Source organism: Molothrus ater, chromosome 3 (assembly GCF_012460135.2).
Source record: "Molothrus ater isolate BHLD 08-10-18 breed brown headed cowbird chromosome 3, BPBGC_Mater_1.1, whole genome shotgun sequence".
NCBI classification, from domain to species: domain Eukaryota; kingdom Metazoa; phylum Chordata; class Aves; order Passeriformes; family Icteridae; genus Molothrus; species Molothrus ater.
Genome location: NC_050480.2, coordinates 14,041,405 through 14,069,299, shown reverse-complemented (window position 1 = coordinate 14,069,299; position 27,895 = coordinate 14,041,405). Strand labels below are relative to the sequence as shown.

General features: G+C 39.4%; 1 protein-coding gene and 1 long non-coding RNA gene across 2 annotated transcripts in view; one reads left to right on the top strand and one right to left on the bottom strand.

The window, feature by feature from the left end:
* Nucleotides 1-7,119, bottom strand: part of PPP3R1 (protein phosphatase 3 regulatory subunit B, alpha) — a 38,685-nt gene extending 31,566 nt beyond the window's left edge. The window contains exon 1 of the mRNA XM_036381180.2: nt 6,901-7,119. Coding sequence (XP_036237073.1) covers nt 6,901-6,903 — 3 coding nt within the window. The 5' untranslated portion in view covers nt 6,904-7,119. The remainder of the gene's footprint in view (nt 1-6,900) is intronic.
* On the top strand, nt 6,446-27,367 carry LOC118685587 (uncharacterized). Its single transcript, XR_004979995.2, has 2 exons — nt 6,446-6,540; nt 26,761-27,367. It is a non-coding gene; the product is annotated as an uncharacterized LOC118685587 (long non-coding RNA).
* The last annotated feature ends 528 nt before the right edge of the window (nt 27,368-27,895 follow it).

Genomic DNA, 27,895 nt, shown 5'->3' with positions numbered 1-27,895 from the left:
GAAAAGTTATTAGAGTGCCAAGATAGTCTACTTGAGTCAAATATAAAAATCAAGTCTATTTATTCATCTGACATTTTTACTACTGCTGCTTAGAAGTTCTCTTATTTATCATAGATTTTTTCCTAGACTTTTTAGTAGATCTACATGCAATCAAGCTTTAATCTAAAAAAAAAAAAAAAAATCTGTGAAGTGTCACTTTAGCATTATCAACAAAACTAACCGATGACTGCTCAAATACCACAGTGCTCAAATACCACCTGTTAGCAGTGGCTCAATACTAAATTAAACTTCCCAAGGGAACATTTTATATACACAAAACTGAAAAGCTGTTCAGTCATCATGCCTACAAAATACATGAGTTCTCCTTCACAAGCTCAGGTCTGAAGCATAGCCATGGAGTTTATTGAAAAAGAAACCCCAACAACAAACCAAACTAAACTCCTTTTAAATCCTCTCTGCTAGCCATAGTGTCATTCAGCAGAGGGAATTCCAGTGACATTTTTCAACTTCAGTAATGCTATTCAGAACCTACAGAGTCAGCAGTGAAACAAGTTGGTTTAGTCCTTTACCACTTATTACAAAAAAACCCCTAAAACATCTCATAAATGCACACAGAGGAGACACTCACAGGGTAACAACAGAGAAGCGGTAGAAGAAGAGTCCTGTAGTTTCCAGCTGATGAAAATAAGGGGCAAAAATCTCCATATTTGTCACAAATACATCAGAGGAAGAAAATGTTCCACAGCATTTAAAGATGATACTAGGGTTGTATTCTAGTGAGAATCAAGCTGAATCCACTTTTCCAGTAGCATTGTTTCTTCCCAGAACATATCAACCCTGGGCTTCATTTCAGGGCTTCCTATCTGTTGTCCCATTCCTTCCTCTCTGCCACTCACAAATTCTGACTGAATTGCTTCCATAAATGTCTTACTACATTTTTTTTTAATTCCTACCTTACCTAAGTTAGGAACTATTGTAACTTTAAGCTGAATCAAGCTTCAGTTCTGTGCCTTAAGTTTGCTTTAAAATGTTCATCAACACAGACTTTGCAAATATTCACTGACACAACCTGTTTACAGCTCGAAAGATTTTTAATGGCAGTTCCTAAGAAATGCTGCCTTTAATCCAACACATTTAACAGGTTTCCAAGACTTCTGTAATGCAGTTAAGGATTATTTATATCACTAGATTTCTTCCTTAATTGTGGAAAGGAGTATCAACAGCAGGGCCAAATGACTGTCAAGTTACAAGTGCATCAGATATGGTCTCCAGCCTGTTTTGTATCATCAACACAGTTGCCCAAACAGTTAAAGTGCTTGTAGCAACATATAAAACACTGTCTATATGGAAAAAGCCTAATAAAGTATAGCTATCATATTAAAATTTTCAAGCTACACAAAATGTCACAATTAAGAAGAAATGACACTCCAGAAATTACTTCGCTTGAAAGACGGTGTTTATTCTTAGACACACCTGAAATTTAAAAAAAACCCAACTCTCCACAGACTTCTGCCATTCAAATTATATATGTAAGACCTGAATAGAGAGACAAGACATAATTTAGGCTTAGCCCTCGTTAAAATAATCTCAATATTACTAAATACATTATTTCATCCACTGACCAAAAAAATCTAGCCACATCATTGCATTGCATGCACAAATTGTATGCACAAATTCTACCCCAAGTAGAATATGCTGCTTCTAGTCCTGGACTTTCCCAGAATACCTGAACTGGTGTATCAAAAGATCTATCACAGATTAAAAGATGTTGGTGCATGTCCAAGACTTTCCCACTTCATTCAGCACATTAAAGCAATCTCTGCAGCTGATCTTTCTGACACTGCTAGTGTCAAGATTACTTGAGGCCACTGACAACTAAGAAACAGAGTAGCTTTTGCAAGATATTAAAGGCCTATCTCCAGCTCTAATCTCAAAAAGCAGTCACTTTAAGTGGCTAAACACTGTTACAATGTTGGAAGAAGGCAGCCAGTAACTACTGAACACCATCACATGCCTTAAGCCAAATGGGACAATGCACACAGCACATTGTCTAGTGGCTGCATTTCAACTCCAAATCCCAAGACCCCTAAATTTGTAACAGTTGGATTTAGATATATTTATTTTCAAAGCTACAAACGCACATTGCCAGTACCACATACTAATGCTAACTTCTAAACAATAACAAGGACCTAGGATAAGTTTATTACCCTGCCATGACCTCGACCTGTTCCATCTACAGAACAAGGCCAATATTTCCAGCTTCACAAGAGCATAGCAAGTTAAATTCTCACCGTCTTTGGGAAAGAAAGAACATATTTAAGTAACTTATATAATCATGTCAGCCAATAAAATTCCAACTGTTTCAAGAGTTCCAACTTTTCTATACTTCAATTAACATAGGCCTGAGAGTCAAACAAGATGCTTATTTTCTAATGGTATCCTGCTCAGAGGTTCCAGCTGTGTAACCTTTAAGCACAAGCACATTCTACTCCTCTTTTTATGCCGACATATTCCTCTCATCATTCCTTCCCCACCATCTCAATTTTTACTCCCCCATCCTCACAGTGCCCACTCCTCCAGCAGCAGAAGACTTGGATCATGACAAGTAGCAAGATCATCACACAGTAGCAATTTCTCTGTTTCTGCTGATTCTGGCAAAGAAATAGCATGTAGGAAGTATGGAAACAGCCAGTCCCCTTTACCCCCATGGTCCTTCTGTAAGGAACATACAGGAATAAACAAGGTCAGGAAAACAGAAAAATATATAGTCCAGAAGAAAATAACAATGGAAAACTGGAAAATGTGTCACTATATGAACTGGCTGCCAATGAACAAAGAACTGTTCTAATTTTTTATTAATCTGTCTCCTAATTACAACTTGACAAATGATATTACACAGAGAAAGGAAAACAGGCTTGGCAAGGAAGAGGAGGGGCAAGGAAATCGAGAGCAAATTGTTTTCAAGAAGTCACATATTAGCTCAAGTTACAAAAAATGTTTTTTCATGAAAACCATTTTTCATCATCATTTCATATAGTTACACCAAAGTCTTTGGAATCATGGAATTAGTCAGGTTGGAAAAGACTTCTGAGATCACTGAGTCCAACCTACAGAACTTTATGCTCAACTACCATTCAGATTTAAAATGTTTTAGGAGAGGATACAATTTTCTGTAGTGAAACACTGCTAAATACAGGCAGCAAAAATGGGGAGGGAACGCAAAACAATTCTTCAAACTAGAAGAATAAAAATCATAGCAATGTAAAAAATCTTATGCAAGATTAATTCATGAATTACAGTAGAAGAACACTATTAAGGACACCTACAATTAAAAAAAGCTATTTCTTCTATACCACTGCCAGGTAAGCACCAAATCAGCACCCAGATTAAGGGGCTGGAGTATCTCTCTTAGAAGGAAAGGCTGAGGGAGCCAGGACCTAATCAATGTGTATCAGTAACTGAAGGGAGTTTTCCAGAAGGATGGACCAGGCTCTGTGTGGTAGTACTGAGCAATAGGACAAGAGCAATGGGCAGAAACTGATGCACAGAAGTTTCACCTGAACATGAGGAAGAATTTTTTACTGTGTAGTGATCCTGCACTGGAACAGAACACCCAGAGAGGGTGTGGAGTCTCCCTCCCCAGAGATATTCCAGAACCATCTGGGTACAATCCTGTGCAATGCACTCCAGGACAACCCTGCTTGAGCAGAGAGGTTGAACCAGGTGACCCATTGTGGACCTTCCAACCTGACCCATTCTATGAGGAGGTACAAGCAGACAAAGAGAAATGGTCTGGCATAAAAATGTGCATTTCTGCCTCATCTCAGATGAGGTATCTGGTATTTCCTCAGAAATACCAGAATTACTGAATTCTCTTTTTCTGGCACTGATAGACAGAGGACAGTCCCATCTACTTTAAGATATGAGCAAACCCCACAATTTAGGTGTTATTAATCCACTCCCTTAAAATTTTCCTTTCGCCTGCTAAGCCAGATGCCTTAGGTGATGAATATACTGAAGCTTCTGAGGTATGCCCACCACAAACTATTTTCCCTTCAACTATTCAACTGTCATTCTCCCTATTGTTAAACTAATAGTTAAGCCATATAAAAACAGAATTCTACTTCTACCACAGGAATGGTGAAAAAATATCATTACTTTTTAAAAAGTCTTTTTCCCTCTCTACCAACAGGCTCTATCTTCCTGTTTAGGAATAACTAGCTTTTTGTTCAGCTAATAAGCAAAGCATGTAACATCCTCCCTGCTAAATAGTAAAGAATTGTTTAAGATGGTCTTCCGGGGTTGTTTTTTTCATTTTATTAAAAAACTGCTTAGGAGGTTCTTTACTCCAATAATGTAGAACCAGTGTTAGATCAGTTCCGGAAAATGCACCAGAGGCTCTAGTATTCAAGTGAAGTGAGTCAAAACAACTGAGTAAGAGACTAGTTAAGACAGATGCACGATGTAACATGTTTTGGGTGATTCCTGTAGAATTCTGGGGTTTCTGTACTACATCTATGAAGTTCAAGATCTGGATATGAACCAGAACACAGACCATCCCAAGAAGACAGAATTTATCTAAAACTAAGATCATTTAATACCTTTATCTGTGCTGTTTACCTTTTCCTAGAAAACACTACTCATAGGAAAAACTTGCTAAGTCAACTCTGACAAAAATAGCTTATCAACATTACTTCCAGCATTATGTAATGGACTCGTCATTGTATGCTCTGACAGATTATTTTAGAACCGGCTATACCTAAACATCCAGAAGAACATTCTTTGACGCACTAGATGTTTTTGTTTTATCTCAAGCTACCTACTACAACCACAACAATACATCCACCTCTTTTTTCATGATTACTGTCAGCTCTCTCATTCTGCAAGAGCATAAAAGAAATGTTGTTCTAGACTGTGAAAAATGAATTTCTCTAATACCATAAGGGTTGAAACAAGATGTACTCTGTTAAAACTGAACTCTTTCAATGAAAACATCCGCCGACTAATGACAAAAAAAATAACAGCAACTTAAATGCTGGGTGTGGGTTTTTTTGTTAATGTATCATTTTATATTGATTTTCAGACTAAAAGGCACCTAAGATCAGGTGGTACCAGAACCAGTGTAGTGATATAGCTACAGTAGTGCTCTGCTTACTTGAGAAAACAAGCACCTCTACGGGCAGAGATAACATTCATAACATAACATCTTTTTTCCCCACCATATATATTTCTACATTGCAATACATCATACAGAAATACTATTCAGGAAGCAATGAAGTAATGATCAACATGATTACATCATCAAAAGATCATAAGAAAGCTTTAATTACAACAGAATGGATGAAAAAAATAATGAACATAATAATACATGAAAGTTAAGTTCATTAAAGGCTCCTGACATGCATATGGGCATCATAGTTAAATAATATTTCTTTCCTTTTATACATGTTAGCGTGTCACATATGGCAGGTATTTGAGAACAAAATTTTCACAGACGATCCAACTACTGGCAGGATGAGCACAACTGTCGAGTGGAAAAGATCGCTGTTCAGGATGATCTATACATTCAAAGTAATTACCAGTACTGCAACCATGGCATAAGTGATAATAATTTTTTTAAGCCTCAAATTCATTAATATCTTGTTCGCAAAATATGAACTTTTCTTTTCCCCCCCAGTATAGATGTGCTCCCAACTGAAACCAAAGCTTTGTACACTTCAAAACACTTCTCCAAATGCACATCTATTAAAGTGAACACAAAAAACCAGCCTGAGCATGGCACATTAGATTCTGCCACAACTTTATTTTTTAAAGGAAAGACTGCAATGCCTGCTTAAAAACAAAAGGAACCCCATTTTTGACTTCCAGGCCCTGTGAGGTCTAACGTGCATTGTGATAACCAGCTGGCCTCGCTCTGAAAAGGTTAAAAACAACAACAAAAAAATTTAAATTACTTGTATTTCTCCAGCGGTAAAACCAAAATATTGCCAGGTCTTCCTGCAGCCAGGGTACTGGATAATTTAGGTTAAAATAAATGTTTATTAAAAAACAGGGCGTTGATTTCTTGGCAGCGGTGAAAAGCAGCAGACACCCCTAGTGTCGACGTAAAATACTACACGACTCCATACTGTATCTCCAGGTTAATTTTACAGCAGAAAAAAGGAAATTTAAATCTGTCATGATTGAAAAAACAGAGCGACTCTCGCGCACACACACACCTGGACACATCGCACTCCCGCAGCCTCAGACCCCGAGTACCCATCGTATGTGAAATGTCAGCTTTACCGCCCCAGCCCAGTTACAGCGCACATTATCCCGTCCATTGGGCTACGTGCATTACAGCTTTCCGGTCCGCATACGAACAGCTATTGCTGCTGCACCGGGGGCGGGGGGAGAACCCCGCGGAGCTGCGAAACAACCCCCGCACGGCAGCGCCGCCGAAATCGCCGGAGTTTCGTTTGGAAACGGCTCCGGGGACCGATAGTGCCTCCATGGAACAGACGAGGCGCAGCACGGGCGACGCGAATCCCCAGACCGCGGGTAGGGTCGGGTGGGGGTGAGGTGAGAGGGTGCTGGGGAAGGGAAGGGCCGAGCCCGACTAGCGCTCCCAAGGCGGTGGAGGGAGGAGGCGGAGAGCCAGCGGGGTTCCGTGGGCGGCGGAGGAGAGCGGGGGATGCAGCCGCCGCCGGGGAGAGCCGAGAAGGAAGCCCAAAGAGGCGCTCGCCCGCGGGAGGACGTGGACTGCCCGGGGGCGGGAGGAGCCGGGTCAGGGGCAGGGCAGCGCCGAGGCGGAGCGGTGGTGGGGCCGCGGGGGTGGGGGACCCGGCCCGGTCTGGAATATTCCAGAGGGAGGGGAGCAGGGAAGGGAGCTAGGGAGTGGAAGCGAGGGAGGGTCCTCACCATGGCGGCGGGTGGGTGTCAGGCGTCTCCCCCGCTGATGAATCCGCCGACCCCGGCCTCGCTGTGCGTTGTCCGGCGTCGCCGCCGCCGTTGACACTCCCAGTCCGCTCCTGATCCTGATGCCGATCCCGCTCCCGTCACTGCGGCAAAGGCTCCGCTGACCCGCGCACGGAGCGAGCAAGCGAGGGAGGGGGCGCGAGCGGCGCTAGCGCGGGGCGGAGGGGGTGGGGCTTTCACATCCGGGGACTCCTCTGAGCCGGGGGGTGGGGCGAGGTCATGACATCATCGGCGGGGTGGGGAGCTGCGAACGCGAAATGGCGGTGGGGCGGTTGTGAGGTTGTTGGGTTGTCAGGGGCGGAAGTGATTTTTGAGGTCGTTGAGTCCAACCGTCAGCCTGGCGCTGCTACTGTAACTCTAATCTCTAAACCACTAAACTACATCACCCAGCACCAAGTCCAGGCGCCTCTTAAACACCTCCAGGGTTGGTGACTCCACCACCTCCATCGGCAGTCCTTTCCAATGTCTGGCCACCAGAACAGTGAAAAAAATCTTTTTTCCTACTATCTAATCCCAATCTCCCCTGTCGAAGTTTGAGGCTGTTTTCTCAGGTCCCCTCACTGCAGGCAGGGCAGAAGAGGCTGGACTTCAGTTACTCGGAGAGAGCAATGAGGTCCCCCCTTGAGCCTCCTCCAGGCTAAGCTACCCCAGGTCCCTCAGCTGCTCCTCACAAGCATGTGGGGAAAAGGGGATTTTTGGGGCTGCCCGAAGGTCCCTTTTAGTAGACCTTTTGTGTTAAGTGTTAACTACAAGACACAACTGTTTTTCTTTTTGCTACTAAACCAGGACTGATCAGGCTGATGGCATACACTTTTTTTTTCCCCCTTGTATGATTTGACAGATGAATGTGTGATCATTTTCAGTGCTGGGCCTGGCTAAGTGTGACTCTGGGTCTGCAGTGAATGCCTTGAAATGTCTTGAAAAGGACTCCAAAGATGCAGATTTCCTGACCTGGGCAGCAGATATAAGTACAAAAATACCTTAATAACTCAAAGTTTATTGCTGCTACAGCTACTGGTGCTAACAATTGTTATCTTTGCTCGTTCAGGCCTCTGCCCAGGGAAAGGTTCCCTCAGGAAAACTGCCAGAGCTGCTGGTTGTCCTTGTTCTCCCAAACACCCTCTGCTTAGGCTGGTCTCCTTCAGCTGTAAACTGTATATATGTATATTATTATATGCATAATTATTTTATATATATGTATGCGTGCGTGTGTGTATGTATGTATTTTTATAAGCTTTGCTGCTTGAACTTCCTCATGTGACTTCTGTGTTCTGCAAAAGGGGAAAAAAAATCCACAGGAGGAAGCTCTGTGCAAGGAGGCATTTGAAAGCAAGCCTTTGAGAGGTGGCTGCTCTCTTTTTGTTCTGGCTGTTATTTTCCTCAGGTTTTTAATATTGTATTGCAAGAGGCTATCAAGGCTCAAAACTGCTTGGTAAAGAATCAGAGAGTATTTAGTGTTGGAAGGGGTCTCTAGAGATCATCTAGTCCAACCCCCATATTTAATAGATTTTTAGAGTATGGTGTTTCAATACTGTTAATAGTTAATGTTACAAAACTAAATAAATTGTGCAGTGATGAGATAATCCTTAAAAGTCTATGCATGTATCTTTGTTTCATGCCAGCTTTGTACCCTGCATAGTCTACAAAATAAAATGACTGAGTTGAATGCAAACTCAGATGAAGGATGTAGTCTCAGTAACTACTTTGAGGCAAGATTTAGGGCAATGCAACTGCTTGCATAAGTAAGGCTGACCCTCAGGGAGTGATCCCTATATATTGTGAAGTTTTAAGTAGGCCAGATGACACCTTTAAAAACCTCTGTAAAGGGTAAAATAAAATAGTTAATAAAGAGGGTGTGGTTCCACATTTCCTTTGGTGTTTTTGCCTTTCTCTGCTAAATGGGTTTATTTTGGACTGCCATGACACAGCACATAACACTGTAACAAATGAGACGGTGATGAGAAAATAGTAATTATGTATAGTTGTGTTGATACTGCCAAAGAGAAGACTTGGTACCATGTTGATGTTTTTCACGCGTTTGTTCCTTGGCTCTCAATAGCTAGACACTTTGGCAGGGAAATGCAAATTAATTCTGTCAAATTCAAGGTGAATGGTGAGCTAATTCATAGGAGAAGGGAAGACTGGATTGTTGCTTTAAAACCAGGTTATTTTTTTTAGGACCACAGCTGAGAGCATGAGCTTTCCAGTCTAAAATGGAATATCCTCTCCCTTCAGCTCCTTCTGGAAGAGGAACTGCCTCATCGCTGTTGCCCTATTAGTGGGAGTCTGAGCTGATCTAAGATTAGCAAAGATTACCTTTAGAGTGCATGGAGAAACCTGGAATCTTGAAATTAAATGCACAAATGCTAAGAGGAATGGGAATCTCCCATAGGGAGGTCTGCTCAGGGACCTACATAAATGAAGGGTGACTGTGGAGTTCAAAATAGATCAAAAGCTGTTCTGTTCTAGAAGACTGAAGCAAAGCAGAACAATAAATGTGCAGTTCTTAGAAACTGTTCATGACTGATGAATGTTCTGTTCCCAAACTGATATGCAGCAAGGGGGAAGCTTTAGCAGGAAGAACCAAGAGTGGGTCAGGCAGATTGCACAGAAAAGCCTGGCAAAAGTAACTAAGTGAAAGTGGTGGTGATGAGTGAAACTGAATGGTGGTGATTTGCACCAGAAGAAAACAAAACAAGCACTAAAACATAAGTGCAAGACGTGGGTTAATAACAAATCAGCAAAACAGGCTGGTAAGAACCTGGGCCTGGCCACAGTGGGAGGTTATACACCAGAAAATGGTCTGGTCCAGGGAAGGAATTTTCTGCCTGTTTTTATTAACAAATACAGATGGTTAGGATGTCTCTTCTTTTAAGGGGAAAAAAACCCTAATTGATAGGATGTCTAGGGATAAAATATTCCTAGATTTCACTAAAAGCTAGCATTAAAATTGATTGGCCTCTAGCCAAAAAATAATAACTTGAGATCTCCAAAAGGAAAAGGAATTCTGATATAAGTCTTGCTCCTTGCATCTCTGTCATTGCAGCTGTATCTAGCAGATGTAAATATGGAGTAAAAAAATCAGCTAAATGAAATAGAAGGAAGCTAGAATTTCTATTGAATAATATAATGAGATTAAAATAAACAGAAATGAGGAACATAATACCTTATTTGTTACTTTTTTGAGTTCCACGTAGACAGAGCCAAGAACTTAGGAAAATACAATTTTAATCTCGTAATGCAGTTATGTCACTGCTAATAGTTTTGAACCTCTAGATGCAGTACAAAGAAGAACTAGTGCACTTTTAATTCCCTTCTTTTGTTTGAATGTGTCCAAGTTGCTTTTCTTTTCTATCTAACTTCTAAAAGGAGTTAAAAATGAAAGATGGTGTTTATTAGTGTGTAGGTAAGAGTCTGTAGAAAACCATGACTTGCATTTGATGCTTTGCATTATGGTACCTGTATTTCTGACTAATATTTTTTAAAATATTGATATGTGATATTTTTTTTAGAGTAAGAGTCAGACATCTCTTTGTCATTTTTTGCTGGAAGTAAAGCTCAGCTGCAGCATAATTACAACCATTCAAACTAGGATCATAGCATCATGGAATCATTTGGATTGGAAGGGACCTTTAGGGACCACTTAGTCCAGCCAAGGGGCCACCTATGTCCACCATAAGCAGGGAAATCTTCAACTGTACCAGGTTGTTTAGGGCCTGGTCAAATCTGACCTTGAATGTTCCTAGGGATGGGCCTTCCACCACCCCTCTGGGCCACCTGTTCCAGGGTCTTACCACCCTCACTGTAAAAAACATTTAGATGGAAATGGATGTAGATGGAAACTGATAAGGCTACAGATAGGTAAATATGTAAACTCTGGATCTGTTTGGGATCTTCAATGTTGTTAACCATTGTGATGTGGCTTGCACAGTGCTTGACCTAATGCCTAGAAAACAGTTTCTGTGCTGCTGCTTATGTGTCTGAGCTCTAGCTCATTTCATAGCATGTTTCTTTGAAAGTGCTATTTGTGATGCTCTAACTGTCTCAAGGTTTTGAGGATTTTTTAATATCACATGTGTCTTTGATGTCCTGAGCATATTCCTCTTTGTCTTGCCTTGCGGTACTCTTCATATAAAAATTCCTGACTCACAAACCTTGCTAGATGTAATTTGTCAGCATTCTCCTCTCTGTTATCCCAGAGTTAGGGCTGCCACCTAATTAAATAATCTTCTATCCTGACCCTTAACAGACTGTAAGCAGCTTTCCCAGCAAGGCAGGTAAACTCTTGGGACTGAGTGCAATAAAGCTTGAAATACAGTATTTTTAAGCATGTTTGTGTGTTCATATGTAGTAGTGTTTTATAAAAATCAATCATCTCTTGTTCTTCTGTAGTTCTGTAAAAGGAAGAAAGGAAAGCAACTTATGAACTGGCTTTGAGAGAAAGTGCTTTCAGTTACTGTGGGCAAGGGAGAATGTACTTTATCAGCAAAAGAGGAAGCCTTTTCAGATAGAAATTAAAACTGTCCTTTCTCAGCATGTTTGAATTGCCCTGTTAGTGCAGGTCCTGAGCTCTTAATATCTGTAAAACCAATGCACCATATTGATTTATCATTTTAATTGCAATAAACCAATAATAAGCACTTCTAAAGATACAAAACTGACTAGAACTGACAAATGGTTGGAAGGATAATGTGCTTCTCATCGATCTCTCTTACTCCTACATTTGTCTTTTCAGGTGAAAGAAATCGAAGGGAACCTATCCTTATTTTCTGGCATTTTTGTGAGAGCATGTATAAAGTACCAAGACTTGAGAGGAAAGGGAGATGATACTTTTCAGATTCAGTAAGGCACAGCTGAAAAAACTATCTAATGAAAGACTGGAATAATGCTGTGGGGCACAGAAGCTTGTGAAGCTGTAGGTCATAGGGTGAGTTTTAGTTACCAGTTGGTTTATTTTGTGTCACTGTGGGATGCTGGATTTCAAATTGCTAGAAGGGATGGAGATGTATGGTTGTCTCTTGCATACGTGCATTTACTGAAACAGTGCTTGTTAATGCTTCTGATCTGTGGATCTTGCTGCCCTAGGTGCTGTGAATTAGATGACTTGATAGTAGGATTATTTGTTTTCAACTTTTGTTTGTCATTAACATGAATTGGCTGACTGCTCAAAGACCTTGCAACAAATAGAAGCAAGTGCTGGAGTAGTGTTTGATATTTTGTTTTCACTTATGTGCTTGTTTACAACCTTTTCAAAGTCTTACTTATTTTGTTTAATTCTGCTAGAGATTTATGTGTGTCAGTCTGACTTATGAAGTTCTTACCTTCCTGCAGTAACTAACAAAGGCTGTAGAGACTGCCTGGCACAGATTGTTAGTGAGCTATTAATGTACATAACTCCAATATTGCAGAAACAATCTCTTGAATTACTGTTTTATCACTGGTCATGTATTGGCTGACTGGTTCAGGTTTGGGCCAGTGCAAATTCTGAAGGTGATGACTCAGGCAGTAAACTAGACCAATGATTTAATGGCAAAACAACAATCTGAACTGAAACTATGCCAAAAGGTCTTTGTTCATTGTCTTTCTTGTAGCAAAGAGAAAACTAGGGAACTGCTTTGTTGCTGATCCTCTAAGTTTGAGTTGGGGACAAATTTTGAATATCTGTTAGTAACCTGACACTTTCAAAACTAATTAACATAACACTATCAAAACTAATCAACATACATATTTTCCTGTGGAGTACCTTTTAGCATATCAGTATGTGTTGTAAGGAGTTAGTTAGTGCAAGGTTCTGTGTCCATGATCCACTTTTTGTTGTCATGGAGGACAAAAATAATGGCATTAACAAATGCTGTCTGTGGTGTGATATGTTAAATTGCATCTAGCTTAGTTGAGGATTTATTCTACAGCTTGTACTGCCATGATCTTTTTGCTCATGTAGTCTGTTTTTGTTTGCAGTGCTGTCAGCAGTATGAAAAATTAAGTAGCATGTTAGAGTGTTCAAGGAAAACATGATGCAGCATGATCACATATATTAATGTAAATGTTCAGAGCCCTTTAGCTGAGGCAATGAGACCACACTAAGAGTCACTTGTGTGTGGAATTCTCTGCTCAGGGCTGCTGTTCCATGCAGAGACTCTTGGAAGTGCAGGTTGAGGACTGTGTCATTTGTCACTGAGGCAGTATAACCCCCTATGCCAATAAGATATGTTTGCCACAGGATGGGATTTTTTTCTTTCCCAGGGAATTCAGAAGGTGATATTCTTTTCTCAAGGTGCAAAGCACCTGGCCTATCAACTGTGCCTGTCTGTCAGTGTTTGGATCAACATTGGATACCACGTTTTTCTTTTAATGGTAGTACTCAGGTATTTTGCACCTGCAGCACAGCACTAGAAAATCCCCTCAGCTCTTTAATGGTGTGTGGAAATTTCAGTAGAAAGTGAAATTGCACTCAAGCTGCTTGGATGGGACTTCTGTGTTCACATAAAGCAGGTTCAGGTCCTGAATCCCAAGCATTTAGACTTCCTAGGCTTTATGCTTGCTCTTTGTGCTTGTAACATGGTATAGTTAACCTAAGGAATCATAAATAGGTTTAGCTTCCTGGCATCCTCTTCCTCCTTAGAGGTAAGTAATAGACTGCAGGTAACAGACTGCAACATTTTTGCAATGTGTGTGTGTCACCAAAGCTACTGGGAGCTCTTGCTTTGCACTGAAGTCAAAGAATCTATTTACAGGAATTAAAAATTGGCGGGACTTGCTGTTAATCTCTGTTAATCTACAGATTTTGAGTGATTTAAGTCTTTGGGCCTTCATCTCACAGAAGACTGTCTAATTAAAAGGAGCACTTGCCAGGGATGGTGTGCAGCTTGTTACCCTGGAATGGTGTTAAGTCATGGTGCTGCTGCCTCCTACTTATTTGGCAAAGTACCATCAAGTTTCTGGTGTGGAATTGATTTATAACTTCAGTACATATAATATCAGCTTCTGATCCATCCTGCTGTTTCTGAACTCTCCCACAAGAAAAAAATAGAAATTTTCCTTTCCTGAAAGGACCTGCAATGTTTCTGGAGGAGATTTCAACAGTCAGAATAAAGACATTTTCTCTTATTTTCCTATCAAAATTCCCCCCAGTTTTGTCTCCCTGCAGACAAAATGTATGCATAATGACAGTGAGGTTCCTAAATAAATACTATGAATTTTTGGGTGTCTTAGTCATACAGTGCTATTTTTCTTTCCTCTGTCAATAGGGAAGAATACTGCTCTCTGAAAATTGTGCATTTTATTTTGCAGCCTGCTTTGCAGGCTGAAAACAATTTTCTGGTTTTGTACTGTAAAGTACCACCACTGGAATTTTGCTGAAGCCCAAACAATTTTCCACTGGATGATAATATCCTTAAATGTACTGTCCCTAGTTTATGCAGCATATATTATACAAGAAGAGATACTCCAGGCTGTCCTCAATATGAAATCTAGTTTCAAAAACCCCACTTCTGTAAGCCTTGTCTGTGGCAGGAACAATAAGACCAGTAATGATTCTAATGCTTTTCAGCTGGTGAGGAATGCAATGGAACATTTTGGATGTTCCATGACCTTGGATCATGTATTTATGCATAAATAACTTAAAAGAGGCTTAAGAGAACAATGTCAGAAAAAAAAAAAAGATAGTGCAGATTTAGTTATCAGGATAGTACTAATGAGATGAGACTGTGTTGGAAAAATGGTATTATCTTTTAAAGAACTTCAGGTTTGTCTTCTCCCATTCAGTTGAAGTTGTCATACGACTCCTTCTGCAGATTTAGGAACAGCTGGTAAATTTGCAGAGGAGAGTTAATGCCCAGGAAAGTAAGATATACACTTAAACCTCACAATGCCATGAGACCTTTGTACTGCATGTAAATCTTGGTATTAAAAAAAAAATGGAAACTTGTTCAGTGTTGTAATAAGCATGTTACTAATGCTATGACTCCATGGGTTAGAATTGAAAACATTTACTGAAGTCCAGTTCTGCTGGACCCCTGGGACCCAGTGTTCCCAGGGTAAGCACAGCCTGTGGATGAGGCACTACTGCCGTTCTGACAAACCTCAGTGGAATTGCAGTCAGTGTATTTTTCCTGATATAGCTCACACCAATTTTGGACTAGAAGAAACAGCACTGTAGTGGCTTTTTGGTCAACATAATTTGCAGTTTTCTCGCTGACTTGTGCTCACAGGAGTATTTTGCTACCTCCCCAGAGCTAAAAGTGTAGGATGTGTCTGGGAAATGTTTATGTTGTGTCCCTCTTGCAAATAGAAACCATTCTGAGCAACAGCATCATAGCACAGTGAGGCAACATGCTACTTCCCGATTCTGACATCTGTAGCAAAGAATAAACGCAGGTTATCAATACTCTCTTGTGCTGCTGGATATGATCTCTCCAGTGCTAGCAGTAGTTAAACCAAGACCTCAGGAGCAGGCAGCTGAAAGCTTTCATTCTCTGTGTCTGCATCCTGTAATCATACTCTGGGATGTAAGGGACTAATTAATGCCTGAATACCAGGGAATACATACCCAGTCTTTTGCTGATCAAATGCAGCAGCAGTTAGCACTGGATTTAGCCTAAAGTCAGGGAAAAGAGAAGGGATGCTGTTAGGGTGAAGGAGTAATCTGTAATCCTCTTGGTGGTGAAACCCAATCTGCCTCTCCTGAACAGGTCAGTCTATATGGGTAGCAGACCAGGTATGCCCACATCTGGTACAGTGAGAGAATTTCTCTGGTGTGTATGAAGGATTCCACTTTTTCTCACATGTGTAAATGAAGATCTACATTTAATGTTGAACAACTGCAGCCCTTCTTGTGTGGGCTGTTAGCTTTAAGCACTGCTGTTCTGAGTGCAATAAATAGAGCATATTTTAGATTAATTCTACAGAGAAATAAATTTCAGCATAACCTGGTTTTCAACACTCAAAAACCTTTGGGTATACCCTAAAGCTGTCGCAAACCCTGGGAGGTAAGAGCCTTTGAAATAGCTTTGTGGAGTAAGCAGTGTTTTAAAAACAAAACAAACACATGCATCATTGAAGCAGTTAGGATTCCCCCTTTAAGAGTATATCTTGTTTTTACAGTGTTCAATTATGTATCTAGTTTGTATAATCATTAAGAACTAGCCTCACAGTGTAAATCCTTTGGTTTTTCAGTAACAGACAGCACACATTTTACTGCTCAAATGGTTAATTTGTTAGTGATGATTGTTCTTTATCTTGTTCTGAACATGTGGGTGGTCATTCTGACTGAATGCATACACATGTAGATGTATGTTGTAGGATAAGATGAAAGCTTACAGTACTCAGTTCTTGGCATCATAGTAGCCAGTTTAAGTGTTTGCTCAAGATCTACATTCATGCGTAGCCAGCTTTGAGGGTTCTCCTGTGTATCTCATGATAGTTTTGGGATATTTCTATTTTGAGAGAGTTTGAATTGAGGTGACTCTGAAGATAATCTCCAGTTAAGATATAAAACCAGTTTCCCAGGAATTTCACTGGGAGTGAGTCTAGTTTCACTGAGCAGTGAGGCTGAGCTGGAAGCATGCTGCATCCCTGAGGAGACCAGTGAAAAGCTGTTGCTGTGGGCAGCCCCTCTTGCTCAGTCCCTTAGAGCTAATGTGTAGGCTCCACAGCATCCTTAATTGTCCCTAGGTGGTATGTGGTCTTGTTCGTGAATCACACCTTGATCAATGGTGTCCTCAACTGTAGCAAAGTACTCTGGCCTGCTGCTGTTGTGCTGAAGACCAGAGAACAGGTCCAGACATTGTTATCTGCACAAGGTTTAGCTTCCACCCTGTTATTTCTCTTCTGGTTTATGGGATCACTAAGCGCTTGAGTATTAAGTTTCTTGTGGAGCTTGGGATGCCAAATCTTGGTCATGACCACAGTGATTTTTTGCTACAACTATGAACAAATCCATTAGTTAAACATCAGTGAGGTTGGTAAGTGGTAATCCTGATGTCTAAGACAAGTGTTCTAGTGCACATGCTCTTCTGGATGTCATTTTGGGAACACCTCCACAAATACTCAGTTTACACCAGTGAGCTGAAATAGAGGATTTTTAACAGATTTGTCATTCATTTTCTATGTGACCTTACACAGTAGGTATCTCAGATGGATGTGTAGACTTTAGGCCTCTTTTGAAATGTCCTTTTTGAAATGCAATAGGCGGAAGATTCAGAAATTCTCATACAAATTCATAGTGTATTTATATGTCCATTGTTATTTACATAGTATAATCTATATTTAACTTACTGAAAAGTACATGATATTAAAATATGGTAAATTCGACCTTCCTTGATATGTCCAGCCTAAATACTTTTTTGTAGAGGAAAAATGGAAAGAACAAAAGGATTCTTAATGACTTATAAAAGTTTCAAAATGCAATGTCATCAGTCTTAGCTAAACTTCTGTATCTGATTAGAAGAAATAAACAGACCAGCTCACTCATGATATTTCAGGTCTTAAAAGCATGACGAATCTTAAAAGCTGCTCCTTCTTTGCCTTTTTTTTCTTTTTTTTTTTTTTTGTGCTACAGCTTAAATTGACAGTGGTTCCAGTAAAGGTATTCAACTAAATTCTTTACTGTCTTTACTGTTTCATGTTTAAATGAAAACAGGATCCTTAAGACTGTGTGCCATAGAAGTTGGAAACAACTCAAAATATTAAAGGTATTGATAAAAGAACCCCCACTTTGAAATTGCTTTGCTGCATAATAGTCAATTTATCTGCTATTTATCTGGCACAACCAACAGCTCTAGTGTCTGTGTTTGGGGATGTCTGGTTCCTTGCTGTGGATTATCTTGTAAATGTAAATTAATGTTTTGTGAATTAATAATAACACATCTTTTTAATGATAAAAGAACATTTAGTTTGACTTAATTATCTAGTTACTGCCTTTTGCAATAACACACTGCTTCCTGCAGCTAAACACTCAATTGAAAAAAAGATAGCTTATATAAATATGTAACTGTTTATCACTTAGAACTCTCTTGATGCTAAAGCTGTAAACCTTGGTGTTTGAGAAGGTATTTTAAAATTTGGGCGGTTTCTGAAGAGATAATCAGATTCTAAGCTGAGTTTCTTCCCTCAAATACCTGCATTGTCTTCAGTAATACATTTGCATGCAAACTGGAGGAAGGCGTTTGGCCTATTCTTAGAGCAAGTCAAAATTATGTTCTGCTTCTTCATGATCAGCTGTACATCTTCCCTTTATATCTTGCGTGTCAACAAGTGCAGGGCACTGAAGAAGCTCTTTGCCTTGGAGGAACTTACAGCCTACATGTTAAGGATAACTAAATGTTATTCTATGAGTTTATTAGGGTTAGAAACTCACTATTCCTTACCAGTAGGTTGTAGTGTGTGGGTAGATAGCAGGTGTGTGTATTGGCTCCTGCCATGCTGCAGGAAAAGGGAATATACCATTGGTTTTGCCCTCCTTATTGGGAGTTTTCCATGTATGATCTGCTTGTATGAACCTGCACAGGTGTGCTTCCTCACTCAGTTCTTAAAATTTTATCCCTCTTAGCTTAAACACTTCATGTAGTTGAAGTTTTTCTAAAGTTAATTTATCAAGCAGTTGGGCTGGGGAGAGAATACACATGCAGTTAAGTTGGCAGACCGGAAAATGATTAAAAATTTCTGCTAAAAAGAAAAGAGCTGTATTAGGTGCTAGAGCTGTATTAGGGACTAGAAGCCTCTTTAGTTGCCCACTGTCACCAAAAGCCCATCTCTAACCACCAGTCAGTCATTGATGCCTGTTGCAGTGTGTCACCATTTCCTGTCCCACCTATGCCATCCCCCTCAAGCATGCCAACCTTTCCCATCCCCCTGTGCCCTCCTGCCTGCACCTTCCAGCAAGGCGTCGTGTGATTGGCAGATGCCCCCCCAGGCCTGGGCTCGTTGGTTTGTCCCAGCGTCCACATCCCCTGAGCCTTCCCCTGCTCACACCTGGTTGGCCCTCACCTGTCCCTCCCCTCCCCCTGTCCCTGTCCCCGGGGCTTAAAAGGACACGAGACCATGCAGTTGGGGTTCTGTCTCTGCCGTTCTGCCTGTCTGCCTGGAGCTGTTGCCAGATTCAGAAATCTACCATGCTACAATAAAACTCTGGATCTAAGCTCCTTGGCAGAACCCGCTTCTTTTCTCTTCACTGTTGCCTGAGCCTTTTCCACCAAAGGTAACTGAGTTCCTGTTTTGCCTGGACTTGTTCTGAGCGCCCAGCTGCAGCACCCAGCCAGCCACAGGCATCTCTGGGGTGAAAAACGCCAAAGCTGCCGCCTTTGGTCCAGCAGCGAGGCCAGACGAAGCCAGGCAGGACACACCCCGAAACATTTGGGGACTAATATTTAATAGATGCCCATTGGGTGGATAAAGCTTGATTTCATTATCACACTTGAGACCAGGGTTGGAACTGGGTCAGGCTGAGAGAGGAGTGTAGTGTGTATGGATAGGCGAGAGCTGGTAACGGTTTCCCTAGTGGGAAGAAAGAGACAGCTCACCAGCTGGCAATATTTCTACTGCATTTTGTCAATTATTTGTTTTTCTTTGTGGAAGAACTCTGTGTTTGGTTAAGTTTTGTTGTTATTTTTTTTGTAGTTATTGATCCTAGGAAATCATCTTGTCTATTCTGAACTTAGTATTCCTTAAATTTAAGGCCATTTTATATCCTAAGTAATATGATTAGTGCTCACATTTTAGGACTGTATTTTCTTAATCAAAAAAAAACCCCTCAAGTTACACATAAATATTTTGGTAAAGGGTTCTCCAAAACTGTGAGCAGAATATTCATCTTTGTGGCAGATGGTTCTACAGTAATTGCTGATTCATAGTCTTTTGAAAAAGGAAGTAAGCTACCTATGATTTTATGGACTAAGCATTTTGACTAAATGAACTTGTTTATATCAGCATATGGCTTTTGCAGTAAGCTTAGAGTTAGAAAATACTGCTTATATTTTACAAGTAGGATTGACTTAATTTAGTGATTGCATGGATTAAAAGGATTCATACATAGTTTTTCATTCAGTAAGTATTTTTTAGGTTTTGTTAAGCAAGAAGATAGTTTTATTATTCATCACTGTTTTTCTTAAGCAAAACCCTCAAATGTTTAAAACCAAGCATTAGCTTATTTTGTAGGGCATTTACAGTGTAGTTTTGAGATGGGTTTCTCATAGACTAATTTTTCTCTTTTTTTTGTAGTTCTTGTTATAGACTTAAGTTTTCATTAGCTCGTGGATGAATAGTAGTGATTCTTAAGCTTTAAAATTTAAATTTGTTTTTATATCTATTTAATTTTAAAAATATGAGTAGCTGCCTGTGAGGACGACTGCTTTCTTGAAGGGATAATTTAACTAATTATGTATAAACATTTATTCCATGCTTATCACCATAGTAACTGACTCCTTAAGTCAGTGTGCTTCGCTGAGCAGTGTTGCAAATGCTGTAGTGAGCCAAGGCCTGAACTTCTGTGTGAAAATAGGGTTTCACATTTCACTGAGGCACAGCTAATCCCTGCTACACCTTTTTGACCTCGTGCCATTATTTGTATTCCCAGGGCTGCAAGCATGGTGGAAACCTGGGAGTTAATGTGTCTGAAAATTAACCTCCCTGAAAATTAGTGTGCACCAAATCATCCTTCTGATCTGCTCAAGCATGTCATTGTATGGCCACTAGTAAGGCACTGGGCAGAGTCAGGAACATGTGATTGTGATAAGTATGGAGAGACAGCTACAAATTAAGCTGATTACAAAGCTGCTCTGGAAGCCACTTGTTTAGGGCCTGACTATGCTGTAGCTGAATTTGTTGAAAAATTGTTGGGTTGGGAGTTAAGCCAGTTTAAGTGAGGAAATTATCTAACTGATATTAATTTGAAGTGCTTTTCGTGACTTTGGAAGTATATCCCTGAGCCAAGAATCTACTTAGTGCTGTTTTGAGAATGGAAGATGCTGTCAGGATTGACTTTTGATGTCTCTTCCATATGCTGACCTCTGACAGCTGGCCACGGAATTTCATCAGAATGTTCACTTCAGAGATTCTGTTGCAATTAACTTAATTGCATCTCTTTATTTTCACCTTCTTTTTATATGTACTAGACAATTGCTGTCAGAGAAACCTCATCTTTTTACTTCAGCTTTCATTTTAACAGTAGCAAGGGCAGTACTAGCTATTTCTGTAGCCTGTTTGTAAGTAAATCTCATGCATATTCATGCTTCTGATGCTCCCTCCATCTTATAAAACACGGCAATGTGTTTTATAACTACAAAGCTTTAGAAACTCAGACTTTAAAACTCAGAAAGACTTAAAAACATTTATCCTAAAAACTTGATGAAGGTTTTTAATTTTTATCTGTTACATTAACCAGGCCATCACTTTGAGCCTTAAAAATTACACTGCCATTGTATTTTTCCAGTGCACTTTAGATCATCACTTCGCCATCCAAGGTCCTGATCCCATGGAGACTTGCACACTTGTTTAATAATGCATCTTTCAAACAATACTACTGATTTATTACTCTTCATTTACTGTTACCTGATTTGGAGACAATCAGATACTGGGGCATCAGCATTAATTCTGTAGTATTTGCGAACAGAGAAATGATTTGCAGGTGTAGCACAGCACAGCAGTTAAGCACACTTGCAAACTGCAGTGTGAAGTGTGATATTGTATAGCCATTTATAGCCTGAATTTTTAAGAGCTGTAACTCTGCTTTTGGCTTGGCTAACTTCCATGGCTGTTGTAGATTACATTTGCAATCAAGTTGTTGCCAAACTTCCACTCTATGTTGGGGTCATGTTTACTACTGCGCAGCTGCATGGTGAAGAGTTGCAGTAAAAACAAAATAAACTTAAGACTATTTGAGGAGCAGTTCCCTGTGGGACTGGAGAGCAAGTGGATGTTGGGCAAAAGCTCAAATTGACTGTAGACCAAAGCCAAATATTTTTGGCAGCATTTAAATTTTACTGTTTCATTATAGCTGATGTGTTCTTGTCTGCAGCTCTAATAAAAACAACTTGTGCATGTTCTGAGTACTGTTTAAAACGAACATAGATGTAAGAAAACTGGAGTCTGCTGCTCTCCACATGTGGTGTTAGAATGGTGCAAGGTTTTCATCTGTTAGCCAGAGTAAGGAGCCTCCTAAAAGCCCCATGCACATTAAATTTCTGGAACAACTCATGAGAAGAGTGCTGTTGGAACTCTGGAGGACCTGGCTAAAGGCTAAATGTGGTCCTCCCAGATGAGGCTTAAAGTATACTACAAACTGTAATGGAGCTTTCATTATGATTTAGCTGTTTGGGATAAGACACCCACACCTATATCCCCCTTTTTTTTGTTTTAAAATTGTGTAGATAGATGCGTTTTTGCTGGTGTGAATTCCAGTAACTCTTTGAGCTTAAAAAACCCCCAAACCCAAAAACCATGGTTACTGCCACTGACATTTTGACAAGCCGTTTCTAGCTTGCTTTAAGTGATGAGGTATATGCAGTGATGATCAGCTGCATTTTACAAGCAAAATTCTCCAAAATACTACATTTTCTGTGTGAAAACAGACTACAGAGCAGAGGAGAAGGATTTTTATATTACATGTACTCCTTACATGAGGAAAGAGATAGGTTTATATCTTTTCTTAAACACCAAAAATCCATAGAGGACCAACACCTTATTGTCCCACTTGTATAAAAGCTTCAGCTGGAATTCTCAACTTTTTTAAGATTGGTCAATCAAATACAGAATATTAGTGTGCAGGAAACCAAATTTCTTTATTTCTGGTAATATAAACATTTTTTTCCTTTTCTGAAAAGTTGATTTTGATGCTGGTATTTGGGGATATGATCATAGTAGCTTTGTGAGGTATTGCAAATACACGTGCAAAAGTTCACAGAACACTGTTAGAATTGGAAATGTAATTGAGTTTTGGCCTGACTCAGTATGGGCTGTGTGCTCTCAAATCTCAGTGAACCTGGGTGGGGTCTGAAACCTTTTTCTCATACCTGGAGTCAGTTCTTTTTTCTACTGTAAATTTTTGCTGATCTATTTTTGTTTTAGTATTATTTCTCTTTATAGACATGATGACAACTAATTGAAATAATTCTTATTGTGATGAGTTTAGTCTGGCTGAACACCAGGTGCCCACCAAAATTCTATTTACAGCCCTCCTCAGCTGGACAGAGGAGAGAAAAATATAACCAGAGGCTCATGGATTGTGATAAGGACAGAAAGAGATCACTCACCAGTTACTGCCATGGGGAAAAAGACTCAACTTGGGGAAAGCAATTTAATTTATTAGCAATTGAATCAGAGTAGGATGATGAGAAATAAAAAATGTTAAAACACCTTCCCACACACACTCCCTTTTCCCAGGCTTAACTTTTCTCACAAACTCCCAAGATGCCGCAGTTTTGCAGTCTCCTGCTCCTATTTGCTGTACTCAGTAGTATTGAAAGTATGAACACTTTTGTGTCCATTCTATTTCAGACTCAAATTACTCAGAAATGGCAGTGCATCACATAGACTGTTATAAGTCTCTTTTACCAGACAGGCCAAATACCTTAAGGAAAGCCATTTTGGATTGTAAAACTCTTAAAATTATTTAATGAATTTGGTAAAGCTGAATGTATGTTGCAATAATATCCAGGGATCATATGAGTATTTCATTTTCCATGGCAGTGAGCTTCCAAAACAATGTGTTTGTTTTGTTTCTGAGATGGAGGCGCTGTAGTTGCCCAAGTTCAGGTTTCAACTTCAAACAGAAATCTAACTGAAGCAGAAGAGTCCTCATACCATTCTGTTTTTCTGTGCTTGCTTCTTGTATTTGTTTTGCCACGTACGCATGTCCTCTGTAGACTGTGGTTCAACTCTCCAGTCAAAATCCTGATATGCCTCCTATGCAAGAGTAGCACAAAAAGGAACCATACTGGGATAAAAGATCTGGGACACATTAATGTTCAGGTTTAAGTAGATATGTAGTTTAGGAAGGATTGTACCCTACAGTTTATTTTCACTAATTGGAATAAGAAAGGGTTGAGGCAAATCAAATCTTAGAGAGCCAAATGATTATTTTAGCCCTTCATCTTGTTAGAAAGTAATACTTTGAAGGAAAAAAAATCACACTTGATGTATATCACTTATGTCTGTGAGCCATAGTAACTTTACAGGTATGATAGAGGTAAATAGTTTATATAATTTACTTAGTTATACACAGTCTTAGTTATTAAATACTACTTACAGAGCTCTTCAATCAAAACAGGTTTTCATAGAAAAAAATTTTGTCACAAAATTTCCATCTTCTAGATCAAACAAATTAAGCATCCCAAAATTCCAGCTGACTCTTTGTGTGTATATATATTTCATTTTCATTAGATCTGCTTGAAAATGAAAAAGTTTTTTGGTTAAGGTTTTCGTTGGTGTCTGTTTTTCTAGTCTTTTTTTGAAAAGTAATTTTTGAAGAATCTTTCTTATCAGGTAATGCTTTAAATAGCAAGAGACAATTTTCCTTTTTCAGAATGCTCCAAATTTTTCCTGTCTCTTACAGCTTCTAATATTCTTTTTTCTTTCAAGTCAAGTAAAGCAGTTAGATGCTTAGCAACTCTGAAATTCAAACTATATATCTGGGTATCTAGTTTTGGTTAAAACATTGTGGATCAGTTTATAATATTGGAATTTAAGTGAAACCAAGTAATTCTTGTTTCCCAGACAAGTTCTAATTAGCTACTTTATACTCTGTCCTTTGCCTTTTTATCTTTGAGTAGACTCTAGCATTTTGTGTTTCTCAGTTGCAGTTTCAAGTTGTAAGAAAATTACTGTTTTCAGAATCTTCAAAAACTTAATAATTTCTTTTCAAATGCAGAGAACAACAACAACAACAAAACCCCAAACAATCAAAACCCCAACTTAAAGAAAGAAAACAGAAGTCATAGAATGAATGTAATTATTGCCATTAGGTGACTACAGTCCTACTGGAAAACTTGATGTCAAGTTCACTTTAAGTCCTTGCAGTCCCAGTTAGTCAAGTGAGTGCTGATACACATTGTCCCTCAGTAAAGTTTTTACTGGACCTAAGAAGATTTTCCAAGATGATATTGGCTATCTTTCAAAATGTATCACTGAGGATGCTTTTTAATCTACTTTCTATGTCCAAGCTTTATCTGTATTCACCCTGAACTTTGAAAAGACTCCTCAGACATTTAATTGCATGGAACATCAGCAACAGATGTAATTACGATGACAAAAAAGGGACGGCTAAGGTGGCTTTACACAGCTGTCCCATTTCCCTCTGGGACTTATTAATGTTAAACAAACAAGATTCTGGTTGCCTTTTCAAACTATGCTATCTGGCCTGTATTGTTTCATTATTATTATTTGTTTTTTAGATTTACATTTACCATATAGCATGATAATTTTGCAGGGTTAATTACAGGTGAATAGGAACAGTTTTGCTCTGAAAAATTACCTCAAGCATAGAGTGTGACCTGATGTGATCTGTAGATTGCAGATATTTTAGATAAGGCTTTGATTAATGAAAATTCAACATTACAAAGTTATCTGTCAGAGCTGGCTTTTCTGACTTGACGTTTAGCCTTCTGTGGAGCTGACCACAGCTTGCAGCTGAATCTGTTTTCACTAGGTGTTGATTATGTGTAAGCCAAAACACAGTCTGCATGATTATATCATAGTTTGCTATGAAATGGTAGCAAGCATTTGAAGACAAGGAAGATTTGTAATATTGTTTTTCACTTATGACTTTAATAGGAGGAAGGGGTTCTGAGCAGCATGGAAGACCTTTGGAACAGAAGTTGTATTTTGTCTAATCCTTTCCATCTCATTTTGCTCCACAGGGCTTTGATCTGGGATTAGATCTGTGTGTATAGATCTGTGTATATATAGCAATTGCTTAATTAGGGCAGAATGGTTTCTTGAAGTTCCTGCAAACCTGGAAACAGGGTGGGTAGGGTGTCTCTAGTTCTCTGAGTGTGCAAAGCCATAATACACTCTTCAACACAGAAAATGATGCCCAGACTTATTACCTATCACATATGTTTCCCCTGATAATTTGAAGTTTGATACTACAAGAGGCCTCAAGGACTCCTTGTCCCCTTTGTGTACTTGTGTTATTCCCACTGTCAACGATAGGAGTTAGCTATACACATCAGGAGGATTTACCCATTGGACTAAACTTAGACAGCAAGGAGTATGAAATTCTCTCTTCTCTAAAACTGGACAGCTTAAGCATCACTCTTATCTCTGCATTTTGTGATTTTTTTTTTGCTAAGGAAACAGTTGTGGAAGTAGCAGCTGGGAAATGTGATGATAGCACAGTGTTACCTTGATGGAAATTGCAGCTCAGAGCTGTTTTTCTGGAAAAAGTAGCCATTAAGGTTGACCCCAGTAAAAGCTAACTGTCACTTATTGGCTTCATAAATAGTTGACCAAAGAGAGGATTCCTTCTTTTTGTGTTATATAAGATATATTTTCAAGTATTCAAATATTATGTTCAGTGATTAGGCCAGATGTTAAGTTCTCCATATTATTGTGATTTTTTGTCCTCTTATACTACTATCTGGATAGCTGATACTTTTAGTGACATTTATATATCAGATACATCTAGACATAAATGGTGTTGGATTTGATGTGTGCTCAGGTTTTTCCACTAAGTAATTGCATCAGGGGATAGTAATAGTGTGATATAAATAAGGGTGCAAGAAGGGTTTAGCTTATAAATGCTTAATCTTTCATTTTATGGGGGGGGGAGGGGGTTGTTTGTTTGTTTGTGGTTTTTTTTTTCTTTTCCAGTTTTTGAATCTTCTGTGGTAATCCTGTGTGGAAGCTGTCAGGCGTGGGGCACTCCAGCATGTTTAGAGCTCCTACGCGTTTCCAAATTGAGAGCTGCGACAGACTGTCATCTTAGCAAGAGAAAAGCTCCCTCCTGTGGAAGACATGAACCTCTGCTGTGACAAGGAGCAACCATAAGGGCATCACACCGTGATTTTAAATTAGCAGGAAAAAGGGTTACAAGCACTGTGGGACTTTGCAAATATTGGAATGAAAAACCCTGCTCCCTGTTATTTTTTTTCTCAAAGTAATTTTTTCATCTTTTGTATGATTTATAACTGAGATACGGTTTTAGAAATAACTGTTTGCTGTAAGTAAAACTGGATCATTTAAATACTATAATGTGGCCACAATGGACTCTTTAATGTTAAAGGGATCTAAAGCAGCTGATATTTTTTCAGATTTTACTTTCTGTAGCTCTCTGCTGAAAAACCATTGTATTTTGGACATTTCTGTCAATTTGAGTTTGTAGAGCTTACTTGTAAAAAAATTGTTTCCTTTTTCCTTTTTTTTAAAGTTTGATAATCTGTATATCTCAATGATCTGTATTAAAATGATTTTGACTGTTGCTGTGATTGGTGGTCCTTGGTAGAAGGTTCTGCTGAGCTCAAAGCCCTGTGTGATTTGGAAAAGAAAACTGCATAGAAGGCATAAAGATGAAATTGTGATGGAGGGGCTGGAAGTAGAACTTGATATAAAGTTCCTGCTAGAAACAGTACTTTTACCTTTGAGCTGAATATGATTCATGCTTATGATCTGAAGGTAGAAGGCTCTAGCTCATTAGCACATTAATAAAACCCTGAGGCATTTACTTCCATAAGTGCTAATGTTATTCCCCTGAGAATGAAGCACTTTTGGGGAAGGGGAGATGGATCTTCAGTTCTCTAGTGGAGTTTTAATTTTGCCAATTCCAATTCATTGCCAACTAGAGTGGACTGAGATAGCACCGAGTGCTCTGACCTGCTGCAAAAAACTGTTGTGTTGAGATTGGGTATTGGGATCCTGTCCATTGGCCAAATGGTAAATTGTCATCTTGTTCAGAGAGAGCTGGGGTTCTAGCTTATGGCACACAGTAGCTTAAGTTTGGTTACAAAAG